General features: G+C 42.6%; 4 protein-coding genes and 1 long non-coding RNA gene across 8 annotated transcripts; 2 read left to right on the top strand and 3 right to left on the bottom strand.

Annotated features, from left to right (window-relative positions):
* The first annotated feature begins 2501 nt into the window (after positions 1 to 2501).
* Positions 2502 to 3191, top strand: LOC127764108 (uncharacterized protein Os02g0798501). The gene has a single exon (XM_052288937.1). It carries the CDS (start codon positions 2550 to 2552, stop codon positions 2937 to 2939), a length of 390 nt encoding a protein of 129 aa, XP_052144897.1. The 5' UTR covers positions 2502 to 2549; the 3' UTR covers positions 2940 to 3191.
* A 3392-nt stretch (positions 3192 to 6583) lies between these two features.
* LOC127762026 (uncharacterized protein Os02g0798501) lies at positions 6584 to 7285 on the top strand. The gene has a single exon (XM_052286370.1). It carries the CDS (start codon positions 6633 to 6635, stop codon positions 7020 to 7022), a length of 390 nt encoding a protein of 129 aa, XP_052142330.1. The 5' UTR covers positions 6584 to 6632; the 3' UTR covers positions 7023 to 7285.
* Positions 7286 to 7657: 372 nt separating this feature from the next.
* Positions 7658 to 10021, bottom strand: LOC127762027 (uncharacterized). 3 transcript variants are annotated; one of them, XR_008015349.1, is made up of 4 exons: positions 9968 to 10021; positions 9466 to 9892; positions 8979 to 9130; positions 7658 to 8006 (listed from the first exon to the last, which is right to left on the bottom strand). It is a non-coding gene; the product is annotated as an uncharacterized LOC127762027 (long non-coding RNA). The 3 variants fall into 3 exon arrangements; XR_008015348.1 differs by having other exon boundaries at positions 9466 to 10000; XR_008015350.1 differs by having other exon boundaries at positions 9797 to 10000.
* A 1658-nt stretch (positions 10022 to 11679) lies between these two features.
* On the bottom strand, positions 11680 to 14742 carry LOC127763286 (uncharacterized). Of its 2 annotated transcripts, none has more exons than XM_052287938.1 (4): positions 14223 to 14742; positions 12952 to 14116; positions 12703 to 12830; positions 11680 to 12425 (listed from the first exon to the last, which is right to left on the bottom strand). In XM_052287938.1, the coding sequence occupies exons 2-4, from the start codon at positions 13108 to 13110 to the stop codon at positions 12083 to 12085; spliced, it is 630 nt and encodes a 209-aa protein (XP_052143898.1). In that variant the 5' UTR covers positions 13111 to 14116; positions 14223 to 14742; the 3' UTR covers positions 11680 to 12082. The 2 variants fall into 2 exon arrangements, with proteins under 2 accessions (XP_052143898.1, XP_052143897.1); XM_052287937.1 differs by having other exon boundaries at positions 12703 to 12833; positions 14223 to 14547.
* A 2401-nt stretch (positions 14743 to 17143) lies between these two features.
* LOC127763285 (alpha-1,6-mannosyl-glycoprotein 2-beta-N-acetylglucosaminyltransferase) lies at positions 17144 to 18848 on the bottom strand. The gene has a single exon (XM_052287936.1). It carries the CDS (start codon positions 18702 to 18704, stop codon positions 17376 to 17378), a length of 1329 nt encoding a protein of 442 aa, XP_052143896.1. The 5' UTR covers positions 18705 to 18848; the 3' UTR covers positions 17144 to 17375.
* Positions 18849 to 23872: the final 5024 nt, after the last annotated feature.

Here is a 23872-nt window from a genome sequence, read left to right as displayed (position 1 = left end):
AGCTCAAATCAAAGATTTTAGACCAATTTCTCTGCTGCACAGCGTACCAAAGCTAATAAGCAAGGCCCTGACCAACAGATTGCAGCTCATCATCGACTATCTCATTGACCCTATGCAATCAAGTTTTATCAAAAACAGGTCAATCTCAGAAAATTTCATTCTAGCAGCAAAGATGGTTCAATCTGCGCTCAAGAGAAAGGAGCCAATGATAGTGCTGAAGCTCAATTTCCACAAGGCGTTCGACACAGTAAGCTGGGATGCCCTGTTCAAAACATTGGAAGCAAGAGGATTTCCTGAATTATGGATAAGATGGATGAAATGTCTCCTTTGCACAGGGAAGGCCCAGGTAATCATCAACGGTGAAAAAGGATAATCAATCCAATATATAAGAGAGGGGTCAGACAAGGTGACCCTTTTATCACCATATCTATTCATTCTAATAGCAGATGTACTACAAAAGTTGATCCAGCAAGCATACAATACCGGGGTGCTATCACATCCTCTAGACATAGAAGGAGCACCACCAACACTGCAGTACGCCGATGATACACTAATCCTGATCAGAGAAGCTAGCCAAGCCTCGGCACTCAAGGAAATTTTAGATTCATTCGCTGAATTCTCAGGGCTCAAAATCAACTTCCACAAGAGCACCCTAGTACCAATACACCTGAATGCAGCAGCAGAAGAATTGGTAACCCAGATCCTACAATGCCCTGCAAGCTGCCTGCCGTGCAACTACCTTGGCCTACCTCTTTCCACAACCAAGATTTCCCACAATATGTTGTTGCCGGTTATCTCAAAAATTGACAAATGTCTGGCCGGGTGGCTGCCACTGTCTACAGCGGGAAGGTTAACAATGATTAATTCAGTAATCTTGGCAATCCCCACATATTATATGACCTGCTGTCAGTGGCCAGAGAAATCCATAGAAGCGGTTGACAGAATAAGAAGGGCTTTCCTTTGGAAAGGAGAGAAAACTGTCAAGGGGGGCCACTGCTTTTTTTTTAAAAAAAAAATTTAGAGAAGGGTATTTTTTTACCCGGCCTCTATATCCAACCGGATATATGCAGCCATTTTTAAAAAAGGAACTTAGCTCTCAAATAACTCAATCTAAAATTCGCTCATATGGAGATTTGAACTCAATATCTTTGGGTGCTGCTCAGGTCATTGCAACCACTAGGCCACATGCCCTTATGGGGGGGGGGGGGGGCACTGCTTGGTTGCATGGAAGACAATACTCCTCCAAAAGCAGATCGGAGGTCTAGGGATCAAGGACCTAAGGGCGCACAACACTGCGATGATCATGAAGCTCGGTAATAAGATCTTAACAAGCTCAGCCGACCCGCTCTCCAATTGGTCCAGACATAAGTACATACACAATTCCTTACAGTTGCTTCCTAGAACCAATGACACGCCAACCTGGAAGCTAATTCTATCCAAAATTGAGCTCCTCATTCAGACAATCAAGGTTTCCTTGGGCCTCTTTTGGAAAGACAATTGGGCACAGGAAAGATTAGAACAAACTTACCCAATCCTCTTCTCCTTTGCCCTGGAAAAGGACTGCACAGTAGCCTCTCAATTCCAGCACAATACTTGGGATCTACAATTGCACCCCAACTTGTCTTCTCAAGCAGCTACAGAACTACAACTCCAACCCAATCCGGATGCTGTCGACACAAGGCAGTTCCTGCACCCAGCGCCAAAAATCTCAACAGCAAATGCATACCACATTTTGACGAATCATGGGCTACTTTGGAAACCGGCTGAATTCATCTGGATCTCAGCTATCCCTCAAAACTGTCGTCTATTTCTTTGGTTGGCATTCAGAGACAGATTAAACACCAGGGCAAACAACAACCCACACTGCGACCTCTGCCCAGCCTTGGAGACCGCCAAGCCACATCATCTTAAGATGCCAAGCAACCTCTTGCATGTGGGAAAGGCTAGGAATTCTACACTTCTCTAACAGAGCAGAAACAATTACAGCATTCCTAGAGGATATAATCAAGAACAACATGGCACTACGAGGCATTGAACCAATCTGGTTCGCGGCCTGCCCACAGACCCTATGGAAAGCACGCAACGCCAGGATCTTTGATGCGTAGCAAAATTCTCTCTCTCTCGTGTCAAGTCAAGTCAGGAAATCCATTGAACTCTGGAGTCATCGAGGCCAAGAAACAACCAGGGCTAAGCTCTTGTCCTGGTGTGAAAGGCTAGTAGCAACCAATTAATTTGTAAATTCCTTTGTTGTACAGAACTCCGCCCCCACCCCCTCTTTCTCTCTTTCTTTCTTTCTTTTCTTTTGTTAAGATTAAAAATCATGTAACCCCTCATTTATATCAACGAAATGGTTATAATGTAGAGCCTGCTCTACCTTCTTACGTCAAAAATTATGCCTATAATTAGCACCATTGGTGGCCCACAAAGCTCTCTCCACCACATATTTATATAGCTCCTTTACTCTCATCCATGCACTATATAATAGGGACATCAGGGCAAGGGAAGTCATCTTTGTTCCACACCAATTACACTAAAGAAAAACAGCGCTAATGGCCCAGAACAAGACCATTGCGGTGGCCCTGCTCCTTGCCACCCTTGTGGCGGTCATGGGAAAGGAGCCAGAGACGCTAGAGGAGGCAGTGAGAGCTGGGTGCAAAGAGGAATGCAGTGAGCAGAAAAAGAAAGCCCCCATCGACGAGAAACAATGTGAAGACTTCTGCTTCATCAAGACCAAGTCTATATTTGAGGCCCATAAGGGAGTGAAGGATCTAAAGGCGGATAGATTCATAGATTTTTGCAACAATGAGTGTAATGCAGTATATAAGGAGGATCCCGCCACAAGCAAGAAGTGTGCAGAAAGTTGCGAAGCTGATGCTAAGGAGGCCGAGGTATTCCTTGATAAAGTCGTCGCTTATATTCAAACAACGAAACAAGCATGATTATGTAGTACCTCCCCATCTGTTCCTTCATCATGACTGAGCGACGACATTATTAATGGTTCTCACCCAACGGCCAGCCCTGTATTACATTGTCATGTTTATTCCTTTTACCTTTTAAGTTGTTTCCTTTTGTTGAAGTTTATAACTTCCGAGTGATTGATTTGGTATGTCATTCTTCCCAATATTACGGGAGACATATGTAATAATATTTCAATTGATGATTAAATAAATCCAGAGGTGTTTGGGCTTTTAGCACTGATTAATGGCTGATTCCACTATTGACGAGGCGGCTTCGACGATGTCGTGGTGGCAGGAAGCCGAGACCATTTATAAGTTGTTTATGTTTTTTCTGTGTCGTAGGCTCTCCGGACCTCCCATTATATTTGAGAGATGAAGTGAATAATTCAAGTCATCAAACAAAAATAATGAAATATCCGACGCCTCGAGAGAAGAATATTGGAGACATTGCTGGGCCTTTAGCCTGCCAGTCAACTTCAGCCCGAGATGTGCCCGTCAAACCACTCGAAGGCGGCGACCAGATGTGTTACCATTCAGGAGACTTGACAAAATGGCTAAAGATCTACAACATCTCAAATATTCTTTAACTCATACTCACGTGAATCTAGTTCCCAGGATGTGCACTAGATTCACACTTTCATCTTAAGCATAAATATACATAGCAAAATACATCTAAAGCAAATAAAATTCAGATTAAACTACTTAATAGATACATGGGCCGACCAGCCAAATATAGCTATATCAGAGAACAGCGGAAGCTTGACTACCCAATCCTCAAGCACACCGACTAGGGGTTTACCCCATTAAGTTCAAATCCTAGAAGAAGCAGTCGAAACCCGCATCACTCAAAATAAACTAAGTCTATTCCCGCAAAACATAAATTAGACAACAAATGGCAAGAGTCAGTACATTAATCAAATTAATGTACTGGCAAGAGCACTATCAAACCTACATACATGAAAGCTCTAAGTCAAAGGAAGGCTATTTGTAGTCCCAATTTTCAGCATAAAGCCAATTTTAGTTCACAAACCATTTGCAACGTAATTTAAGCAATGTGAAAAGCATATTAATTATGGCATGATATCAACATAAATAGATAGACATCATTCCCTTACAACTCAACAGGAAGTAAGGCAATCATATCACACATACCAATCTCATCATCATCTCAAAACATTCAGTTTCAAAAGCATTTAGAAATCACAAGATTATACCCATAGCACATCATCATGTCGCTCATGACCGTGAGCACGGCTAATCGATTAGTTTTTAGGACTCTGCAGAGTTTGTACAGCTTTTCCCACATGATGTGAATCGCTCTAGTTTGTTCGATACCCGTCGGTACCACCATACTCTACACATTGAGTACGGTCTAGAGGTCACAACGAAGCCTTTAACCTACTTAGAGTCTAGCCTTGCACCAGCACGATACGTGTTCCTCCATCCTAGGTATACTTGGAATATGTCTAGAACCGTTAAGTGGCGGACCCACGCCTTAAACTTAACACCGTGGTGGCGGACACTACGGGAACCCACCACGTGGCACAATACCGTTGTATTGGACACGCTTAGTCACCTAAACTACCACATTGGGGTAAATAGGAAGCTCCTCTGAATTATTCGAACTCATACACACCGGCCTACCAGAATGCAAGGATAGTTCTAAATAGTTTAATTAGCTAAGGCCATCCCATACTAGCACATGTGGATGTACGGTAAACATAATGGGTGATATGATGTTCGGTCCTTAATCGACTCAGGCGAACACTCCCCCTATCGGTATGCAACTACTACCATATGCATACCACTTGCCGCCCAAGTCTAAAATCACATTTTATTTCATAAATAATCAGGGAATCACCTCTGCCCACAATGTTCAAAAAGGTTTGCAAAAAGTATAGTAGGTGAACCATAACCATGTTTTTATTTATCACTAAGCAAGGCTAAGCATTTGCACTTTATAAAAGCATAGTATTGTCATATGAGCACAACTAAAGTACTCTAATTAATCCTAAGGTTCAAAACAACAAGGAAGTGATTTTCAAAAGGGGAGTTATGCATCTTTTTACGGGATAACTACAATCTATAGTTTGGAAGTACCGATAGTTAGAAATACACGTGCAAAATTACAATCAAAACATTTAGCCCGAAAACATAGGATTCGATATGTTCAAAGGAAGGGCAACACTTGCCTTGGTTGATATAAGACCTCCCTGAGATCAGCTATAAGATCAATCACCTCACTGATAAAGATTTTGCCGTCTAAAAGAAATAACGGTAACGAATAAAATACCAAAATATGTAAAAATCTATAATGCTCTAAAATGCATGAGTTTACTTGTGTGGTTAGGTTCTGGTCTAAGATGAATTTAGGTGTAAGAATTTATGTTTTATCACTTTGCATTAAAAGGTTATAGATTTTCAAAGTTTAATACTAGCACTAGATTAATTAAGCTTTAATAGTCCTTAGATGCATTTTAGGGTCAAATTTTCGTGAAATGTTGGCTTGCTGCAGTGAAGGGGATGTTCACAGGAGTTCGACAAGGTTGGTTTCACAATTTTTAAAGTTAGCATGATTTTATTATGAATTTTACAAGCTAGGTCATATGCTATAGTCTTTATTAGTTATTTCGAATTTTAGATATGTTTTGGGTACTGTGTCATATTTTATTTTATAGTAACTAAGTTGATGAATTTTCCAACCTAATAAATCTGATATTACTTCATTTGGAGTTATATTCTATTTTATATGAATTTTAGAAGTTTCTATACCGTTCTTTAATATTAACTCTTTATTCAAATTCTAGTGATGTTTCTGGATATGTTTTCTTCTAAGACTTGTTTATACAGAACTAATGTAAATGCTTCTATTAAACTAAAAAATTTTAGTTTTGCCCATTTAGAGTTAAAATGAATTACTTATGGATTTTATAGTCTCTAGTTTGCACTATAGTAGTAAATTTTACTAAATAAACATTTGGTGACATTTTTATTACAGAGAGTATTAAGTTTTAGTTCATGAAAAACGTGAATATTATTTTTTGAACATGCTGGAACTTAATTCACTTCAAAAGGAGTCAAGGTGAATTTTCTATAAATTTTATAAGTTGGAGGTTGCTCTATGTTCATTGTTTTCTTATATGAATTATTAGAGCTATTTCTTCTACTGTAAGTGCCAAGTTTCATGTTTCTAAATTAAAGTGCATAATTCGGTGAGTTTACAGAAATTTGATTCATCTAAAAATGACATAAAATGGATTTTATATGTATTTTAAAAGTTTGGGCAAGTTTTCAATTGTAAAATATCTTCTCTAGTCATTTTCCTTATATTTTTTTCCAGATTTTAAACACATAGGGCCCACTGGTCAGTGAGAGCAAGTATGTAAAAAAGGTGGTCAATGGTACCAACGAACAACATTGCTATTTTCCGATATTATTTGAACGCATGGATGCCATGAGAACCGCATCACTCCCTGTCATAAGGAAGGAATGGTTCTCCAGCAATCAATAGAATATTCATGCCTATAATTAGCACCATTGGTGGCCCATGAAGCTCTCTCCGCCACATATTTATATAGCTCCTTTACTCTCATCCATGCACTATATAATAGGGACATCAGGGCAAGGGAAGTCATCTTTGTTCCACACCAATTACACTCAAGAAAAACAGCGCTAATGGCCCAGAACAAGACCATTGCGGTGGCCCTGCTCCTTGCCACCCTTGTGGCGGTCATGGGAAAGGAGCCAGAGACGCTAGAGGAGGCAGTGAGAGCTGGGTGCAAAGAGGAATGCAGTGAGCAGAAAAAGAAAGCCCCCATCGACGAGAAACAATGTGAAGACTTCTGCTTCATCAAGACCAAGTCTATATTTGAGGCTCATAAGGGAGTGAAGGATCTAAAGGCGGATAGATTCATAGATTTTTGCAACAATGAGTGTAATGCAGTATATAAGGAGGATCCCGCCACAAGCAAGAAGTGTGCAGAAAGTTGCGAAGCTGATGCTAAGGAGGCCGAGGTATTCCTTGATAAAGTCGTCGCTTATATTCAAACAACGAAACAAGCATGATTATGTAGTACCTCCCCATCTGTTCCTTCATCATGACCGAGCGACGACATTATTAATGGTTCTCACCCAACGGCCAGCCCTGCATTACATTGTCATGCTTATTCCTTTTACCTTTTAAGTTGTTTCCTTTTGTTGAAGTTTATAACTTCCGAGTGATTGATTTGGTATGTCGTTCTTCCCAATATTATGGGAGACATATGTAATAATATTTCAATTGATGATTAAATAAATCCAGAGGTGTTTGGGCTTTTAGCACTGATTAATGGCTGATTCCACTATTGACGAGGCGGCTTCGACGATGTCGTGGTGGCAGGAAGCCGGGACCATTTATAAGTTGTTTATGTTTTTTCTGTGTCGTAGGCTCTCCGGACCTCCCATTATATTTGAGAGATGAAGTGAATAATTCAAGTCATCAAACAAAAATAATGAAATATCCGACGCCTCGAGAGAAGAATATTGGAGACATTGCTGGGCCTTTAGCCTGCCAGTCAACTTCAGCCCGAGATGTGCCCATCAAACCACTCGAAGGCGGCGACCAGATGTGTTACCATTCAGGAGACTTGACAAAATGGCTAAAGATCTACAACATCTCAAATATTCTTTAACTCATACTCACGTGAATCTAGTTCCCAGGATGTGCACTAGATTCACACTTTCATCTTAAGCATAAATATACATAGCAAAATACATCTAAAGCAAATAAAATTCAGATTAAACTACTTAATAGATACATGGGCCGACCAGCTAAATATAGCTATATCAGAGAACAGCGGAAGCTTGACTACCCAATCCTCAAGCACACGACTAGGGGTTTACCCCATTAAGTTGCGAAGCTGATGCTATGGAGGCCGAGGTATTCTTTGATAAAGTCGTCGCTTATATTCAAACAATGAAACAAGCATGATTATGTAGTACCTCCCCATCTATTCCTTCATCCATGACTGAGCGACGACATTATTAATGGTTCTCACCCAACGGCCAGCCCTGCATAAAAAACATTGTCCTATTTATTCCTTTCAATTTTTAAGTTGTTTCCTTTTGTTGAAGTTTATAACTTCCGAGTGATTGATTTGGTCTGTCGTTCTTCCCAATATTACGGGAGACATGTAATAATATTTCAATTGATGATTAAATAAATTCAGAGGTGTCTTGGCTTTTAGCACCGATTAATGGCTGATTCCACTATTGACGGCGCGGCTTCGACGATCTCGTGGTGGCAGGAAGCCGGGACTACAATACGTGATCAGGGAGGAGAGGCTGCCGATTGTGATCTCTCCTGCACCATCCATAGCCACACTCAAGTCCCCTTTCCCACCTCTCAGCATCAGTGCCGGCGTGGCGTCAGCCACTTCAACAACTTTAGTTTTTAGAAGCACATCGTCGTTGAACAGCTTGCTTTTGTAGTTTGGGGGAAACAGTGTGATGAGAAACGACCAAGGATCTTCTAGCTAGCTCCACAATGTGGTGGGCTAGACGACCTGGGTTCGAAGCCTCACCCATTCCAAATATTAGGTTCTTCCCTAATATTCGCGTCTTTTTGAAAACTTGATCAAAAACTCACCATTATCTATATCTGAAGAATAAGCAGTGCAACCTAATTAGTGCTTCTTGAGGTATCGATTTATTAGGGGCAACCTAATTAACTCAAGAAAATTAACATAATTTATTAATGTAGAGATATTGTTGGTCTCATTAGTTCTCATGATACCATTCCAGAATAGTGGTGTGGTTTCCATTTTTTTATTATTCTTTGTGCTTTCTCAGTACATGAGGAAGATAAACATGTTATATGAATCAGTGTAAGTTTGAGGTAAAATAAACAGTAACATATTTTAAGTTAATTTGAGAATTTTGAGATCATACTATTATGACTTAAATTGTGAACTCAGGTCAGGTAATATTTGGTAAACAAATCAAAGAAGACTGGGACCTGTACAAACTGTAGCTGGCACTTACATCATTGATGGTTACTGAAAGAATTGCCAAAGCCTGAAGAATCATCGTGTTGCACATGATAAAAAGAATCTCCATCTGAGCCATGGCTTCACTGAAACATGCTTACAGGGCTGACTAAAGGATCACCAAACTTTTGATAAGTTGGGAATTATCTGCAGTTATATTTCATCTTATCATTTAGTACCCCAAGTATGCAAGATACATATAAAATCATTGAATCACTAAATGTCATTCAGTGATAGGAATTATTGATTCACTAAACATTGTTCAGTGATAGGAATTATCTGTAGGGATTCAGTGCAGCAAGTGCACTACTAAACTTTCCATGTAACATAATAGAATACTAAAACCTTAAAATACAAAGGTGCTTGATAGATGCAAGGTAACCAGAATAATTACAATATGACAAATAAATATGGAAAACAAAGGAGCATAATAATAGAAATTGTATAGTTAGGGGAAAAAGGATTGTATTGTTACGTATTACCGTCGAAGAAATTTCCCCATAATAGTTCAACAACCTGGGTAAAATGGTCATGGATTACTTAATCTAGTAATAAACCCAAGACGAAATCAAAGTAGTTAATCCTGTGAAGAAATTGAAGGGAATAATTAAACTGTTAGCGCAAATACAGTTATACAGGGAAAAAAGAAGGGACCAATTTGGGATACTGAAATCGGTTGGAAATTGATAATTGAATCACGAAGAAAGTAGTGTGACTACACAATTAGCATCAAACAATATGTATTATAAAAAATTAGCTGAATGGGGAAAGAAGCTATGCTGGAACATGTGAGATCGGCAAGCAGTGGACAACCTAGAGCAGATCAATCTAGGGATGTGCTTGTATGGAGGAGAAGCTACTTGCTGGCCGAGCAGATTGATCCAGCTGCTGTATACCACTTTTCTTCAGCTGTTGTGTGTATCAGTATCATCATACGTAGTAAATAGGACGGGAAAGAAGGCCAGTATAAAGCAAGCGACGTACTGTTTCAAAAAACTGAAGATGAATAGATGGGACTCGAGGATCGAACGCCGAGGAGGCGAAGACGGAGGGTTCACCTGCTGCGCTGGGGGCATGACTCCAGCCTCCGGATGGTGGGGAAGCGACTGCATCTGGCGGCGGCGGCTGCGAGCGTCCAGATTACATCGAATGGCTGAGATTTAATAGGTGACGTGGCTTAACCAGCTTTGGGTCTTAAGTATATATATAGAAAGAAGGGATAAATTGTTTTTCTCATGCTTTGGTACAAGTCCAAGATAGCTCTTACACTTATAGTGACAATGTTTTCCCCTGATGGGGATATGAATAACTATTTCCCATTTTGATTTTCAGATTAGTGTCAGTCAGTACCGATAATGGTGAAGAAATTCCTTTACAAATTTTCGGCGATTGAGATCTACAATGAAGCTTTGAGGAACATTCTGGGCGATGATACCATAGCTCTCAGATTCCTTGATGATTCAGATGAACACTGGGCGATTGTTCTGCTTTTACTCGAGCCTACTGCATTCTACTCCCTTCGTCCCATTTCAAGTCTAATCATAAGTTTTCGCGTCTAACTTTAATCGTTCGTCTTATTTAAAAAAAATTATAATTGGTATTTTTTTTGTTATGTGATGATAAAACATGAATAGTACTTTACTCGTGACTTACGTTTTTAATTTTTTTCAAAAAATTTTTAACTAAGACAGACGGTCAAAGTTGGGTGCGGAAAATCATGGCTGCACTTAAAGTGAGACAGGGGGAGTACTTTGTTTTTTTAGTAATTTATATCACCGGCACACGAACTTATCAGGTGGGTGCGATCTAGTGTACGAACTTGTAAAATGCTCGTTTAGGTGCATAAACTTGTCTGATGCGTGCGGAGGAAGGTGAAAATGACACTACATTGCTAATCTTATTGATTTAGGGCATAGAGAAGGTTGCTATTAGACATACATCTCTTCAATAAAAAATAGAATAGAATACAGTGATAGTAGAAAAAGATTAAAAAAAAACGAGCAATGGTATAAAGGTTAGAAATATATGAAATTCATCATTTCCATGGTGAAGAATAAAGTAGAGACCAAATTTATAAATATTGAATGTCCTATGCATACTCACTATACATATGCACGCCACATCCTAATCAACATCACTTCATAAAATTAACATTATCAAGTTATTTTGGTCCTCGTTCGCATGAACTAGACAAGTTCGTGTACTGAAACAAGCATTTTACAAGTTTATGTACTAAATTGCACCCATATAATAAGTTTGTGTACCACCAATGCAATTTACTCTTTTTTTCCTCTTACCTTTAATTTTTTAGGCATATAAGGGAGAGAGACACATCTGAACATGGACAAATTTAGAGATTTTTGCAACATCGGACATAACCATCGCGACAATAATATAGGGTAAACACGTAGCAAGAGAATGGTTGCGAGACCATAGGCGGCTAAGACGCTATGTGGACTGTGGAGAAGTGTTTATAATCGGAGACATATAAGCTTGGATTTAACTTCGTTAACAAATATACTAATATCGTATACGTTTCCGTATCGTCATCTAGTATATATGAGTTGATTAATCATCAATGCCTACCACGATTAAGAAGAAAATTAGTCGTCGTTCCATAGTAACTTTCGTAATTCCGCGTGCCTAATTTTCGTAACACCACGGCGTACGACGTACTCACTTTGTTTCATAACATAAGTCATTCTAACATTTTTCACATTTATATTAATATTAATGAATCTAGATATATAAATATAAGAAATGCTAGAATGACATACATTGTTACAGGGAGTTTGATCGAGACATAATACTGTAGCATAGGCAGGCGACATGTGCATGGTAGAGAGAGACCAGGAGATGCGAGAGGAAACGACGATATATAATTAAGTTGATGGAATGAATCAAAATTAAAGGATGCGGGTAGTAGTGACCAGTGACAGTTAGCAGCGGCGAACTGGCGATCCGTTTAATAAGCTGTATAGTTGGGATTAGGAAGTCAAAGGAACATGTGACTGACATATGGATCCCACCGTTCACGGGTCCACATATCAGTAACCGTGTCAGGAGGAAGTTTACGTTGGAGGATCCGTTTCCGTCTAGCTAGTTGTAGTTGTTGCTGGCCGCCGGCGCCGGTGTGGTGAGGTAGACGGCGGCGCGACAGACGGGGCAGCGGGAGGCGGTCTGGACCCATGGCACGGCGCAGCCCCAGTGGAAGCGGTGCGTGCAGGGGAGGTGCGCCACCGCCTCCCCGGCACGCAGCTCCTCCAGACACACCGCGCACTCCTCCTCCTCCTCCGGCGTCGGCCTCCGCCCCAACCTCCTGAACCACATCCGCCGCCGCCCTTCTTTCCTCGTGTACACCTCCCACTGCGGCGCCGCCGTAGTTGCCGTTGACTGCTCGCCGCCGTCGCTGCTCGTTCCTGCCACCTGCGCTTTGTTATGCCTGCATGCATGCAAAATTAATTATTAGTAAACAGTCAAACTCAAGGAGATTAGATTATACTCCCTCTATTTCTAAATAATTGACGCCATTGACTTTTTTAAACATGTTTGATTATTCGTTTTATTAAAAAAAATTAAGTAATTATTAATTCTTTTTTATTTATGCATATAGTTTTACATGTTTCATAAAATTTTTTAAATAAGACGAACGGTTAAATATGTGCTAAAATGTTAACGGTGTCAGACATTTAAAAACGGAGGGAGTATTAGAGGAGCACCTCTTGACGTCGACGACGGCGGATTCCCTCTGGCTCCGCAGCTTCTGGTCCAGCCTCTCCTTCGCCTCCCGCACGTTGCTGTCCAGCGTCCACCACCCGGGCTGCTGCTCCTCGCACGCGCTCCTCTGCTGCTGCAACATAATTCCAATTCCAAATACCGCGATTTCAAATTCAATATCTGATCTATGTTTGTCCTGTATTTGTGTTTAAAAAAGATGTAACATTAGTTCATGATCTCGAAATCTCTACCTTAGAAGCGGAGGAGCCAAGGAGGGCGTGGTCGTGGCCGCCGGCGTACAGGCACAACGACGGCCGCCGCGTCCCGCACGGCGCCTCCCCGCCGCCCTGCCGGAGACGTCGCCGCCGCGCGCACTCCACTCCGGGAAGCATCCCGGCCATCAGTACCATCTACCGAGCGATCAACCTCTAACCTTATCTACGTATGCGAGCGATCACAGCAGAAGCAACAACACACCATCTGCCTGACTGCCTAGCTAAGCTACCAGCTACCTACCTACCTACCTACCTAGCTGCAAGATTCAGAAGCTGGAATCCATTGGAAACCTTCCATTTTAGAGCAAGAAGATGATCAGGAACTCATCCATCTCCTACCAACCATAATCTTTGGAGGGGAGATTAGAGAGAGGAGCGGCATAGCTAATTAAGTTTATGTCTAAATTAAGGAGAGGGAGAAGGAGAGCTCATCATGCTCATGCACTCTCTCTCTCTCTCTCTCTAACGCATGGCCATGCCAATTGCTCAGCTACCTCTATACATAGCTGCCTGTAGGCTGATGGATATAGGATATATCAGTATGTTTTTATGTGATTCCTGTGGCCCCACGTGAGAGGAATTTCTACCGAATTTTAACTTTTGTTATGACCAACCTGACGTGACAAATATCACCACATTTCTCATTATTATTCCTACTATTTTTTTAAAAAAAAGATAATGTTTATTTGTGCATTAATTTTTAAGGCGATAACAGAGCTGTCTCGATGTACTTTCCATGCATATTGGAATAGAACAAGAGATTAAAAAAAATGAATCCATTAATCGTACTCGCATATCTTTTTCCACAAACAAGACCACACTGAGTGCCTGCAGCAAATCAAAATCTGGCAAATGTGCATGAAAGTAACAAGGTTTGACTTAGTGCAAAGAAGGAAAATAATACCTCTCAATCGCTTTTGATCCTCCATTATGTGTTTCTGTGCTGTTTCTATCAACAGAGCTTTCCTCCAATGCATTTCATGTTCATGGCGAACAAGACAGGGACCAGCCACTTTGGAGCATCCTGGTTGTGGCTGCCATTCTGCATTATTTGTGGCACCCACCCACACCAACTGGCTGCCTTGCTGTATTAGCTGCGTAATCCCAGCACCATTCATTGACTAGACAGATGATGACAACACTGCGAAAACAAAAATACGTGATCAAAAATCTTACACGACGAACAATCCAATTCTGAGTTGTTGCAGAAACCAGGATAGAGGGGGAGGAAAATCTTGGGTTCATACCACGGACCGAATTTAAGATGGAGAAAGGACACCTCATTTTTTACCGGTCACCCTTAGTGGGTGGGCAAATGTGACTGGAATCCAAAGAGAGATTTGGTGAATAAGAATATGATGTGAAGCCCTGTTGCTGTTGCTCTTCTTTCACCATTTACAGTGTGATCCTGATCTTGTCATTGCAATCCTTCTGTCATTAAAATCCTTCTCAAACAAGAGTAGGTATTTAACCCTTTTTTCTTTTTTCCTTTTTTTTTTTGCAGTATATCATCCTGCTGAAGCTAAATCCAATGCAAGATCCTGTTTGGAGCTGCTTTCTGAAAATGTACGTATTGTAAACTGGCCCTGCAAGGAGTAAATAAATAAATAAGAGATCAAGGGTCTCAACTCAGATGGAGACTTCTTTAGGTGATGATTTAATATTGGAGCAACTGGATTGACGCTAAATAGGATATGGTTAATGTTAGGTGTTCCAGATACCTAAAGGGCGCCTGTATGGCTAGACATGGAATCCAATCACCCATGCATATAAGCCTGCCCCAAGTATCTTTACACAAGGCAAGATGATATATCCTTGGAAATGTTTATTCCCCCTTTAGTACACCACTAGGATGTTAAAGCAAATGCGCTATAATCAAAGCCATCTTGGATAGGAACATTCACACAGTTGGATTCACGTACTGCAGCAGATCAACTACCTTTTAATTCGCTTTTTCTGTAGCAGCGAATTATCTTTTGGTGACTCATTTCCTTGTCTTCATGCTTCCCAGTGGCAATGAGATGTTGCATCACTGATCACTCCAGATCTAGTACGTCTAATAACAGCTAAGAATTTAAACAAGAAATCTACCATTTCACAGAAATATATTCAGTACCTTTCAGCATACTGCCAATGAATGCATACACGGTTGGCCTGATGTTGGGGGCCTGACGGACTTTCATAATTGATCTACCGTGATGGTGACATAACTGAAGCTGTTTCAGCTGCAAAATCAGGAGCACTATTCATCTTGATAGGATGCAGGGATCTTGTCAGGCAAGACTCAAGATGCTTGCAGAATGTGTTGTTCAACTGTTGTCCAAGCTTGTGTGCTTCCTACTTGATGGAGCCTAATGCAAATAAAGGACGCCAGCACTAATAAAATTATATGTTTCATGAAAAAAACAAACAAACAAAAACCAAAATAAGCCTCATGGTACGAAAAACTAGCATTGTTTCGCTTATTCATAAGCTTATTCGAATCACTTATTAACAAATAAAAAATCATTTGTGAGTAAAACTTTTATATATGTGTCCTTAGCAACTCAAAAGCAAATGATGTAAAATAAACTATGATGAAAAAACCAAAAAATCAAGTTCTAAAATTCAAATTTTGGATTATAAGCATAAGCATAAGCCAAACAATGAGGGCCATAAAAAATGTAAAGGCAAATTGTGAGCCAGTGACCTGTCTTTTGCATACTCTGTCTTGGTCTATCCACAACCTACAACCTAAAATTATGCAACTGAAGCAATCCAGCATTAAAACCAAAGATTGAAAATACAGCACCATTATTTACTTATCTGCACCCTTACTTTGTCTGGAATTTTCTTTCTGGTGCTAAGCATAACAGCATCCTGAGACCTAACATAAACCAAAGCAGCACAGGAGTAGAAGAATAGCAGAGCAAAGTTAATAATAAACTTACTTTGGATTCGTGTCACTTCATCTTGTTCATGAACAGAGCAAGCAGTTCTACAGATCTGAAAAGGTTTGAGTACTAACAAAGCAGATAGAATTGGCAAACCCCCATCAGGGACGGTATGCTGGAAAAAATATGTATACGTAAAACTGATTTAAAGATCCATCATCAGAATTTGGTATAGATTAGGTTAGTTCTTAATACGTCAAAAAAACAGCAAGATGTTTATTCCACTTTAGAATAAAATAAATGCTGTAAACTCTGTAAAGACTAAATACCATGCATATATAAACAATCAACGCCAAAAAATGTAGTCTGACAACCTGGGAATGATCAGGCTCTGTGGAGCAAGCCCAAAAGAGGCTTAGCCCAGCCAGCCCAAATTGCATCAGCCTATCACTTTTATAACTATTAAGCAGCTTATTTTTGTGAAAACATGTTCCCATCCTATGCAAAGACAATTGGGCTGGTCTAACCCAATTAAGAAACACTGGTCAGGCTAGTCAAGAGAGCTTAAATAACTTTTTCTTTTCTTCTGTTTATATGTGATCATTTACTGCAGGAATGAGCTATTTCCTGATTAGTAGGCTATCTTCTTGTTTACTTTACTATTTCTATCTACTCACAGCAATTAATAACAGCACATAAAGTATGCTAAAAACCTTAAAGTTTAAGCTTCATCATAAGTTGATATTAGTAAATGCTAACAATAACTAATTAATACGGTTATCCACTCGCAGCAAACTGCAACAAAAGAAACCCCCCAATTTCTCTTATTCAGAAAAAAAAAACCAATTTTGTTGCCTGGTGGTCATCATTGTATATATCTAAGCTTCACTACCTAAAAAAGACTATGGAAAGTAAATGAATTACCAATCAATAAAAGGTAAATTGACAACGATCATATTACCAACAAGGATTATATGAATGGTTAATAGAATCCAGGAGTGCTGAGATTTTTCTCAAACTGTATAATGGAAATATAAATCAGTACACTTCAAATGGTAAGATGAACTGGTCAACGACCAGTAAGCACGCCTAAAAATAAACATGTACACAAATTAGCACTTCACACAAATATAACACGTCAGTTTTTGTCATAATAAATGACACAGATATGATAGTAATTTCTATTCATAGTAGTACAATGAATATGAGAGTAAGAACACTTGAACATTAATGATGTAGACAGAAGGAAACATGGCAAGATCTCAAGTAGCAAATAAATGCTAACTCATGTGCTTAAAAGAGTAAACTTTATCCACATCTGTGAGCTTAACTACTTAAGTCATACAGTTTGGGATATTGATCCAACTCTAACAGCAATGTCTTTCAACTGGGAAGAAAGAGCTATTCTACAAAATTGGGAAAGGGAAGACTGCTATTTATATCGAACCGTGTGTAAGAATGAATGATACCGAACAATAATACAACAAGGCGGCAGCTATGCCAAAATCCGTGTGCCTATACCCTGCATCAAGGAGATGATGGGTCTTTAAAATGGTGCATGTATGCAAAACTGAGACAGAGCTCCTGATCACGCTTATCACCCCAGCCACCCCATCCTTTGAAGCCAGCCTGATACCCCTCCTGCCTCTTGATGATATGTACTGGCCAGTTAGCTTTGATGTTAGGGACCTTATCGATGGCATCTAATTGTACTGTCGCGTCGCCATTATCCACACAGACATTGCTCAAGCCTTGGCCTTGGTGCAGGCCACACTTGCCGAAATGTGCAGCGCTCCTCCTAGGTCCCCTCAGGCTGTAAACAGGAGATCCGAACGACGGATACACGGTTGCCCACATCGTTATATCCCAATTGTACTCGTCGAATGTGCAGAACTGCTTAGCTTTGGCATGAATCTTCCTCCAAACTGTCCTGTTGAAGGCATAGCCAATGTTACCCATCTTCTCGGCAACCAAGCTCTCCCAACCTTCCCCTTTCGCCTTGACATCCGATGGCGCCAAGTTTATAGCATAGCACTGGGGACACTTGCTAGGCTTCAAGTCGACAAGCAGCTGCGCATTGCGGTACGCATTGGGGAAGATGTAATGATCCTCCTCGATGAAGAGGATGTGGCCATCGAAGTCCCTGGTCTCATCCAGCCCATCCCACACGGTGTTCATCATCCACCACCAGTGGTGCTTGAGCGAGACGATTCTCGGGGAGCGATGGTTGCCGTACTGGTCCGGGTCGCCCTGGCAGTGCTTCTCGGCCGCCTTGTCCTTGCCCTGGCAGTCACCGGAGGAGACGCCGGGGAAGGCCTCCGGGAAGAGGTGCGGCGAGTAGGGCGCGAAGATCTGCTTGACCTGGCAGAAGGTGATGGCCTGCACGATCTTGTCCATCTCCGGGAAGTAGCCGTCGTGGCTGACGATGAGCAGCGCCTCCCCGATGCCGTGGGCGCGGGAGAGGCTGTCGACGACGAGGCGGAGGTAGCGGGGGCGGTTGTGGACGTAGAGGACGATGTTGAGGTGGCCGTCGGGGAGGCGGGGGAAGCGGTCGGCGTTGCGGGGCGGGAGCGCGTTCCGCTGGGAGAGGGAGAGGGAGAGCGCGCTCTGGCGCGGGAGCCGCGGGGTGAAGTCCGGGTCGAGCAGGATCTTGCGCTGCGCGATGGTGTGGTTGTTGCCGCCGCCGCCGACTCCGGCGGCGGCGGCGGCGGCGGCGCGCGCCGCGCCCGGGACGAAGTCGTGGCGGCTGGCGCGGAGGATGGCGGTCAGCGCGAGGACCGCGAGCACGACGACGGCGAGGAGCGGCGCGGCGCGGGACCGGAGGCGCGCGCGGTGGTGCGAGGACGCGGTGGCCATGGCGGCAGCGGCGGCGGCGGCGGATCTCGAGCCGTGCGGTTGTTGGCTTGGCTGCTGCTTGGCTACTACTTTTCGCTTCTTCTTTTCCTTGGTTTTGCCTTCTTGCCTTTGCCGTGTTTTTACCGTCTCCTCGTTGGGGTCCAAATTCAAACCTTCTTTTCTTACCTCAACTTCAAATTCAGACTGCTCTAAGTTCAAACTTATTTTGAAATTGAGGTGTACTACTAATCAGTTGCTTTCTTTCATGCCGTGCAGGGCGGGGGGGGTAATTGGGAAAACCGGAGGGGCTGAAAGTGACGCGATGACAATTTCCACCCACTAAACTATTTACCAAATTGGCCTGTTTAGCAGCCGGGTATAGCAGCAGCAGCAGTCTTTCGTTGACTAGGTTGCCGTTCCAATCCAGATCAGTCTTGACTAATCCTCATTGACATGATTGGTTAGTGAACTTATCTCTAATAATAATAACTTAACTAATCACGGTCACGGCATATACCGTTGGAATAACTGCAATCGGAGAAGTTGGTTGGGTCGGTTTTGTGATGGGCCGAGCACGAGTTGCCAATGGGCTTTGTGCCACTACTACTTCCGTGCCGTGACCGCCCCGGCCCAGCACCCACACACCGCGTCGCCGTCGCACGCGCAGCCAAAGCCAAAGCCCAGCGCGATCGCACGCTGCGTGTGCGTGTGGCGAGCGAGTGCGATGCGATGTTCTCCCGAATTTTTTTCATTTTTGAATTTTTTCTTTTAATATTTACAGAAATAATCCATCGGCGCAAAAAAATTACAAAAATAAACCCTGCCGCCCTCCACTAGAGCGGCAAGATGACGTGACAAACAGGGGAGGGACGGGCGGTGACGGCAGACAGGAGAGGGAGGGTTTTTTTTTTTTTTTTGCACGAAAACCCTTGCCGCCGGGGCCTCCATACAAAAAAAACCAGCCCGGGCCGGATACTTTTTGGCTGGTACTTTTTGCATCTGGGCCCCTTGCCGTCCTCGCCCAGATGCAAAATGTACCAGCCAAATGCTCTTTAGGGCTGCGAAGGGCGGGCAAGGGGCTGAATGCAATTTTCGCAGACTGCGGCAGATGGCGCCGTCGAGCCGTCGTCTGCCATGTTAGCTTGTCGCGATCCACTAGGGCGGCAGGGTCTATTTTTATAATTTTTTTGCGCCGATAGATTATTTCTGTAAATATTAATTGAAAAAAATTAAAAATAAAAAAAATTCATGTTCTCCCCCTCGCGACTGCGATGCCGGACCTGCATATGGCCGGTGTCATTGGCTCATCGCTCCCATCAGAGTTTGTTGCCGCCTTGAAATCAACGACACCGCAACTCTGCAGCCATCCAATTGATAGATGCAACTATATAGTCCGTATTTCATTCTTCCCATATAAAACGAACATAGAACTTAAATGTGATATATTCTAACACAATAAATCTAAACGGATATATATCTAAATTGATAACAATATAATGAGTCATATCTATTATTATATTAGATTTTTATGAAACGGATGAATTATTTGTGAGTAGTGGTACTAAGGGCAAGTACTATAAATATTTTATTACTAATTGCAAGATACCATGTAGACTCGTATAATGATGTGGAGGAGAGAAAAGAAATAAGAGAGAGGAGCAGCCACCCCTCATGTAAGGGACAACCTCTACACAAAAATCAAGAAATATGAGAGAAAGAGAGAAGTGTATTTGGTGTAGTGTAAGTAGATGCAATCTATTCAAAGTATGTATTACCTCTAAATTAATATTTAAATGATTTGAACAAAATTAGAATTAGATGGGACCACTGTCTCTATTATAAAACTTGTCTAAGGAACTTCAGATCACGCGCAAATCAGGTTACAACAATCCTATGACGCACGAACTAACGCATACAATGATTGGTGAAGGGCAGCTGGACCATCTACAGGATAGTTTCAGACTTGTTTCCTCCCTAACAGTGTGACCACACTTGTGACTTATTTTATTATTATCGTTATGAGATTATCGTGGGGACTTTTCCTAAGTCGTAAACAGCGCCATGTTTATGAAAACTTTCTTCACCGATATTTTTCAAACTCTTTTAGATTTACTTATCAACTTTCTAATATTAATGCATTCGTGTATGTCCTCGAATAATTATTACTGTCGACGTTTGATGTCGTCATTCTGGTATTTGCATAGTATGGAGATCGTCAATGCTAGGATATACGCGAGACTGAGGTAAAAGAGATAGAGACAGGGATTTTTATACAGGTTCAGGCCCCTGAGTTGTCAGGTAATAACCCTACATCCTGTTGGCCGAAGCCGATATTGCTCTTATTCACCATAATCACACCAGTACAATATGTGGGTGGCCTATCTAACTGTTGTCGACATGTCGGTCTGAAGGTCTGACTCGTAGTCGACAACAGGGTAGCCTTCCTCCTCGAATCCGTGTCCGGCGAGATCAGAGATAGCGCTTTCGTATCTCCTGACGGTATCTGGAGACACCGTAGGGGAATAACCATGCCTATCCCTGAAGTCGATATCCGGCGGCGTGTCTTGGCGTATGTAGGCTTGTATGTTGTGGCTTCTGGTGGGTGTGTGTTGATTGTCATGGGTGTCTTCCATGGTCCTTTCATGGTGGTTGTCGATGAGGTGGTCGTCCCGATCGTGGTGATCGTGTTGATCGTCTCATGGTGAGTCTGTGTGTGTCCCTGTCCTCCTAGGGGGCTTGTATTTATACCCATAGGTGTCCCCTTGTTCAAGTAGAACTAGGGAAACTAATATGGATACAATCCGAGTAGTCCTTGTCGTTTCCATGTAGAACTCTGGCTGTCTTTCCTTATCCGGAACTCCCTCCTATATCCGTAGGTTGTTTCCGTATAGGACATGGTATGTGGTGGGTCCTGCCGAGATTTAGTCAACTACTATTAGGTATGTGGTATCTATAACCATGACAGTAGCCCCCGACTTCGATGCAAATGAACGAGTTCATATTCCCAACCGCAGACTTCAAAGAAACTGTTATCGAGCTCACGTGACCGTTTTCGGTGAGTTCAGAGATAACGTTAGACTTTCTTTGTCAGCCTCGTGCGGGCACCGAAAGGGTTTGTCTAAGCCAATATTTGATGTCGACCGAGAAAGTACAGAGCGTACGACTAAGTCTCCCATCTTGCTGTAATCGAGAATTTGGATTGAAGTCAAGAAATTCTATCTCGGCGGGTACACCATCTCTTCATTCCATATTCCTTGTCGAGATCCAGCAACCGTTCTCGAGCGATCGAGAAGGCGTAGAGTCTGCGACGGAGCCTTGTCAACATTGGTCGTACTCGCCTTAGTCGATTTTGGTGTAGAACCATAGAGACGTGGAGTCTTAGATAATGTCAAATAGAATTTTCCTGAAATCAATACTCAGAAAAGAATATTAGATAGAAATAGCCCCCGAGCGAACGCTCAAAGGGTGCCATGTTATAATATGTATGGTAAATTGAAAATGAATTAAATTTACCGACCAATGTTTTGTGTATGAGCGTCTTCTCTCTTACCGACTTCGATCAGTCAGTTTGTAGAGTCATACACTCTCCCTAGTCCCCAGCCTTGTCGTCGGAGAATCGTTCTCGGAGGATAAGGCTCTTGGACCCTTGACCTGCCTTGGTTGAATAAGCACTGATCCTAATCCCCAGCCATGAAGTTGGAAAAGTCAATTTCCGATTACACGGCTTGGTTAATATGCACGGCGAGAACTCTTGGTTAATATGCACGGCGAGAACTCTTACACAACCAGATCTTACATGGTCTTTCGTCTCTAAAAGATCCGACAAGGCCTTATCGGCTCTGGGCGTCCCCAGCCGAAGATGCCTTAGGTTCCTCAGAGGCCTTGTCAAGACGGCGTAAAGGGACAGTAGGATAGGTTCCAACGCTAGGTGTCGTCGTGGTAAGGGATCTCTGGGTAAAACACTTGGCGATATTGTGTACCTGCTACCAACTTTGTTGAAGTAGAGGTAGTAGGAGAAATCGCTACACCGCTGGTCGAGGACCAGGGAGTAGTCGTAACTCGACCACTTGAAGTGGAAGTAGTGGGAGAAACGCTACATCGCTAGTCGAGGACCAGGCAGTAGTCGTAACTCGACCACTTGAAGTGGAAGTAGTAGGAGAAACGCTACATCGCTGGTCGAGGACCAGGCAGTAGCCGTAACTCGACCACTGAAAGTGGAAGTAGTCGAAGAAACGCTACATCGCTGGTCGAGGACCAGGTAGTAGCCGTAACTCGACCACTTGAAGCAAATGTATGAGAGATCACTACGATCAACTGGTTGAGAACCGATGAGTATGTGTCCCTCGATCATTTGGAGTCGTGGTACGAGGACCGCTACGCTGCCGGTCGAAAACCAGTCGTAGCTGTTCCTCAACCATCTGAAGTCACGGTGCGAGGACCGCTACGCTGCCGTAGTCGTACCTCGACCATCTAAAGTTAAGGTGCGAGAGATTGCTATGTACTGGTGCGAGAACCAGTGAGCGAGCGGAATTATCTCTCGAACACCAATGGAAGTTGCGGTGCGAGAGATTGCTACGTACTGGTGCGAGAACCAATGAGCGAGCAGAATTATCTCTCGAACACCGATGGAAGGTGTGGTGCGAGAGATTGCTACGTACTGGTACGAGAACCAGTGAGAATTATCTCTCGAACACCAATGGAAGTTGCGGTGCGAGAGATTGCTGCGTACTGGTACGAGAACCAGTGAGCAAGCAGAATTATCTCTCGAACACCGATGGAAGTTGCGGTGCGAGAGATTGCTGCGTACTGGTGCGAGAACCAGTGAGCGAGCAGAATTATCTCTCGAACACCGATGGAAGGTGCGGTGCGAGAGATTGCTGCGTACTGGTGCGAGAACCAGTGAGCGAGCGGAATTATCTCTCGAACACCGATTGAAGTGCTAGAGTTGGTTTATTGCAAGTGTATCTCATGTGGCCAGCATGACTCACGTACCCAACTTATAGCATATCCGGATGTCCGTTCGCAATCATGTCGGGTGATCAAGCCGACGACGTTCGTGAGGAATTATCCGTTAACAACCTTTTCTCGAATAGTCCAGCCATGGCCGGTGCTATGAGATAGGTCATCGGTCTTCGTTGGCAGGTTGGGTGCGATAACTCCGCATTTGTCGAGAATTTTCTCGATAATGG

This window comes from Oryza glaberrima, chromosome 2 (assembly GCF_000147395.1).
Source record: "Oryza glaberrima chromosome 2, OglaRS2, whole genome shotgun sequence".
Classification (NCBI taxonomy): domain Eukaryota; kingdom Viridiplantae; phylum Streptophyta; class Magnoliopsida; order Poales; family Poaceae; genus Oryza; species Oryza glaberrima.
The sequence above is the reverse complement of the archived record's forward strand: the minus strand, read 5'-3'. Positions and strand labels throughout refer to the sequence as shown.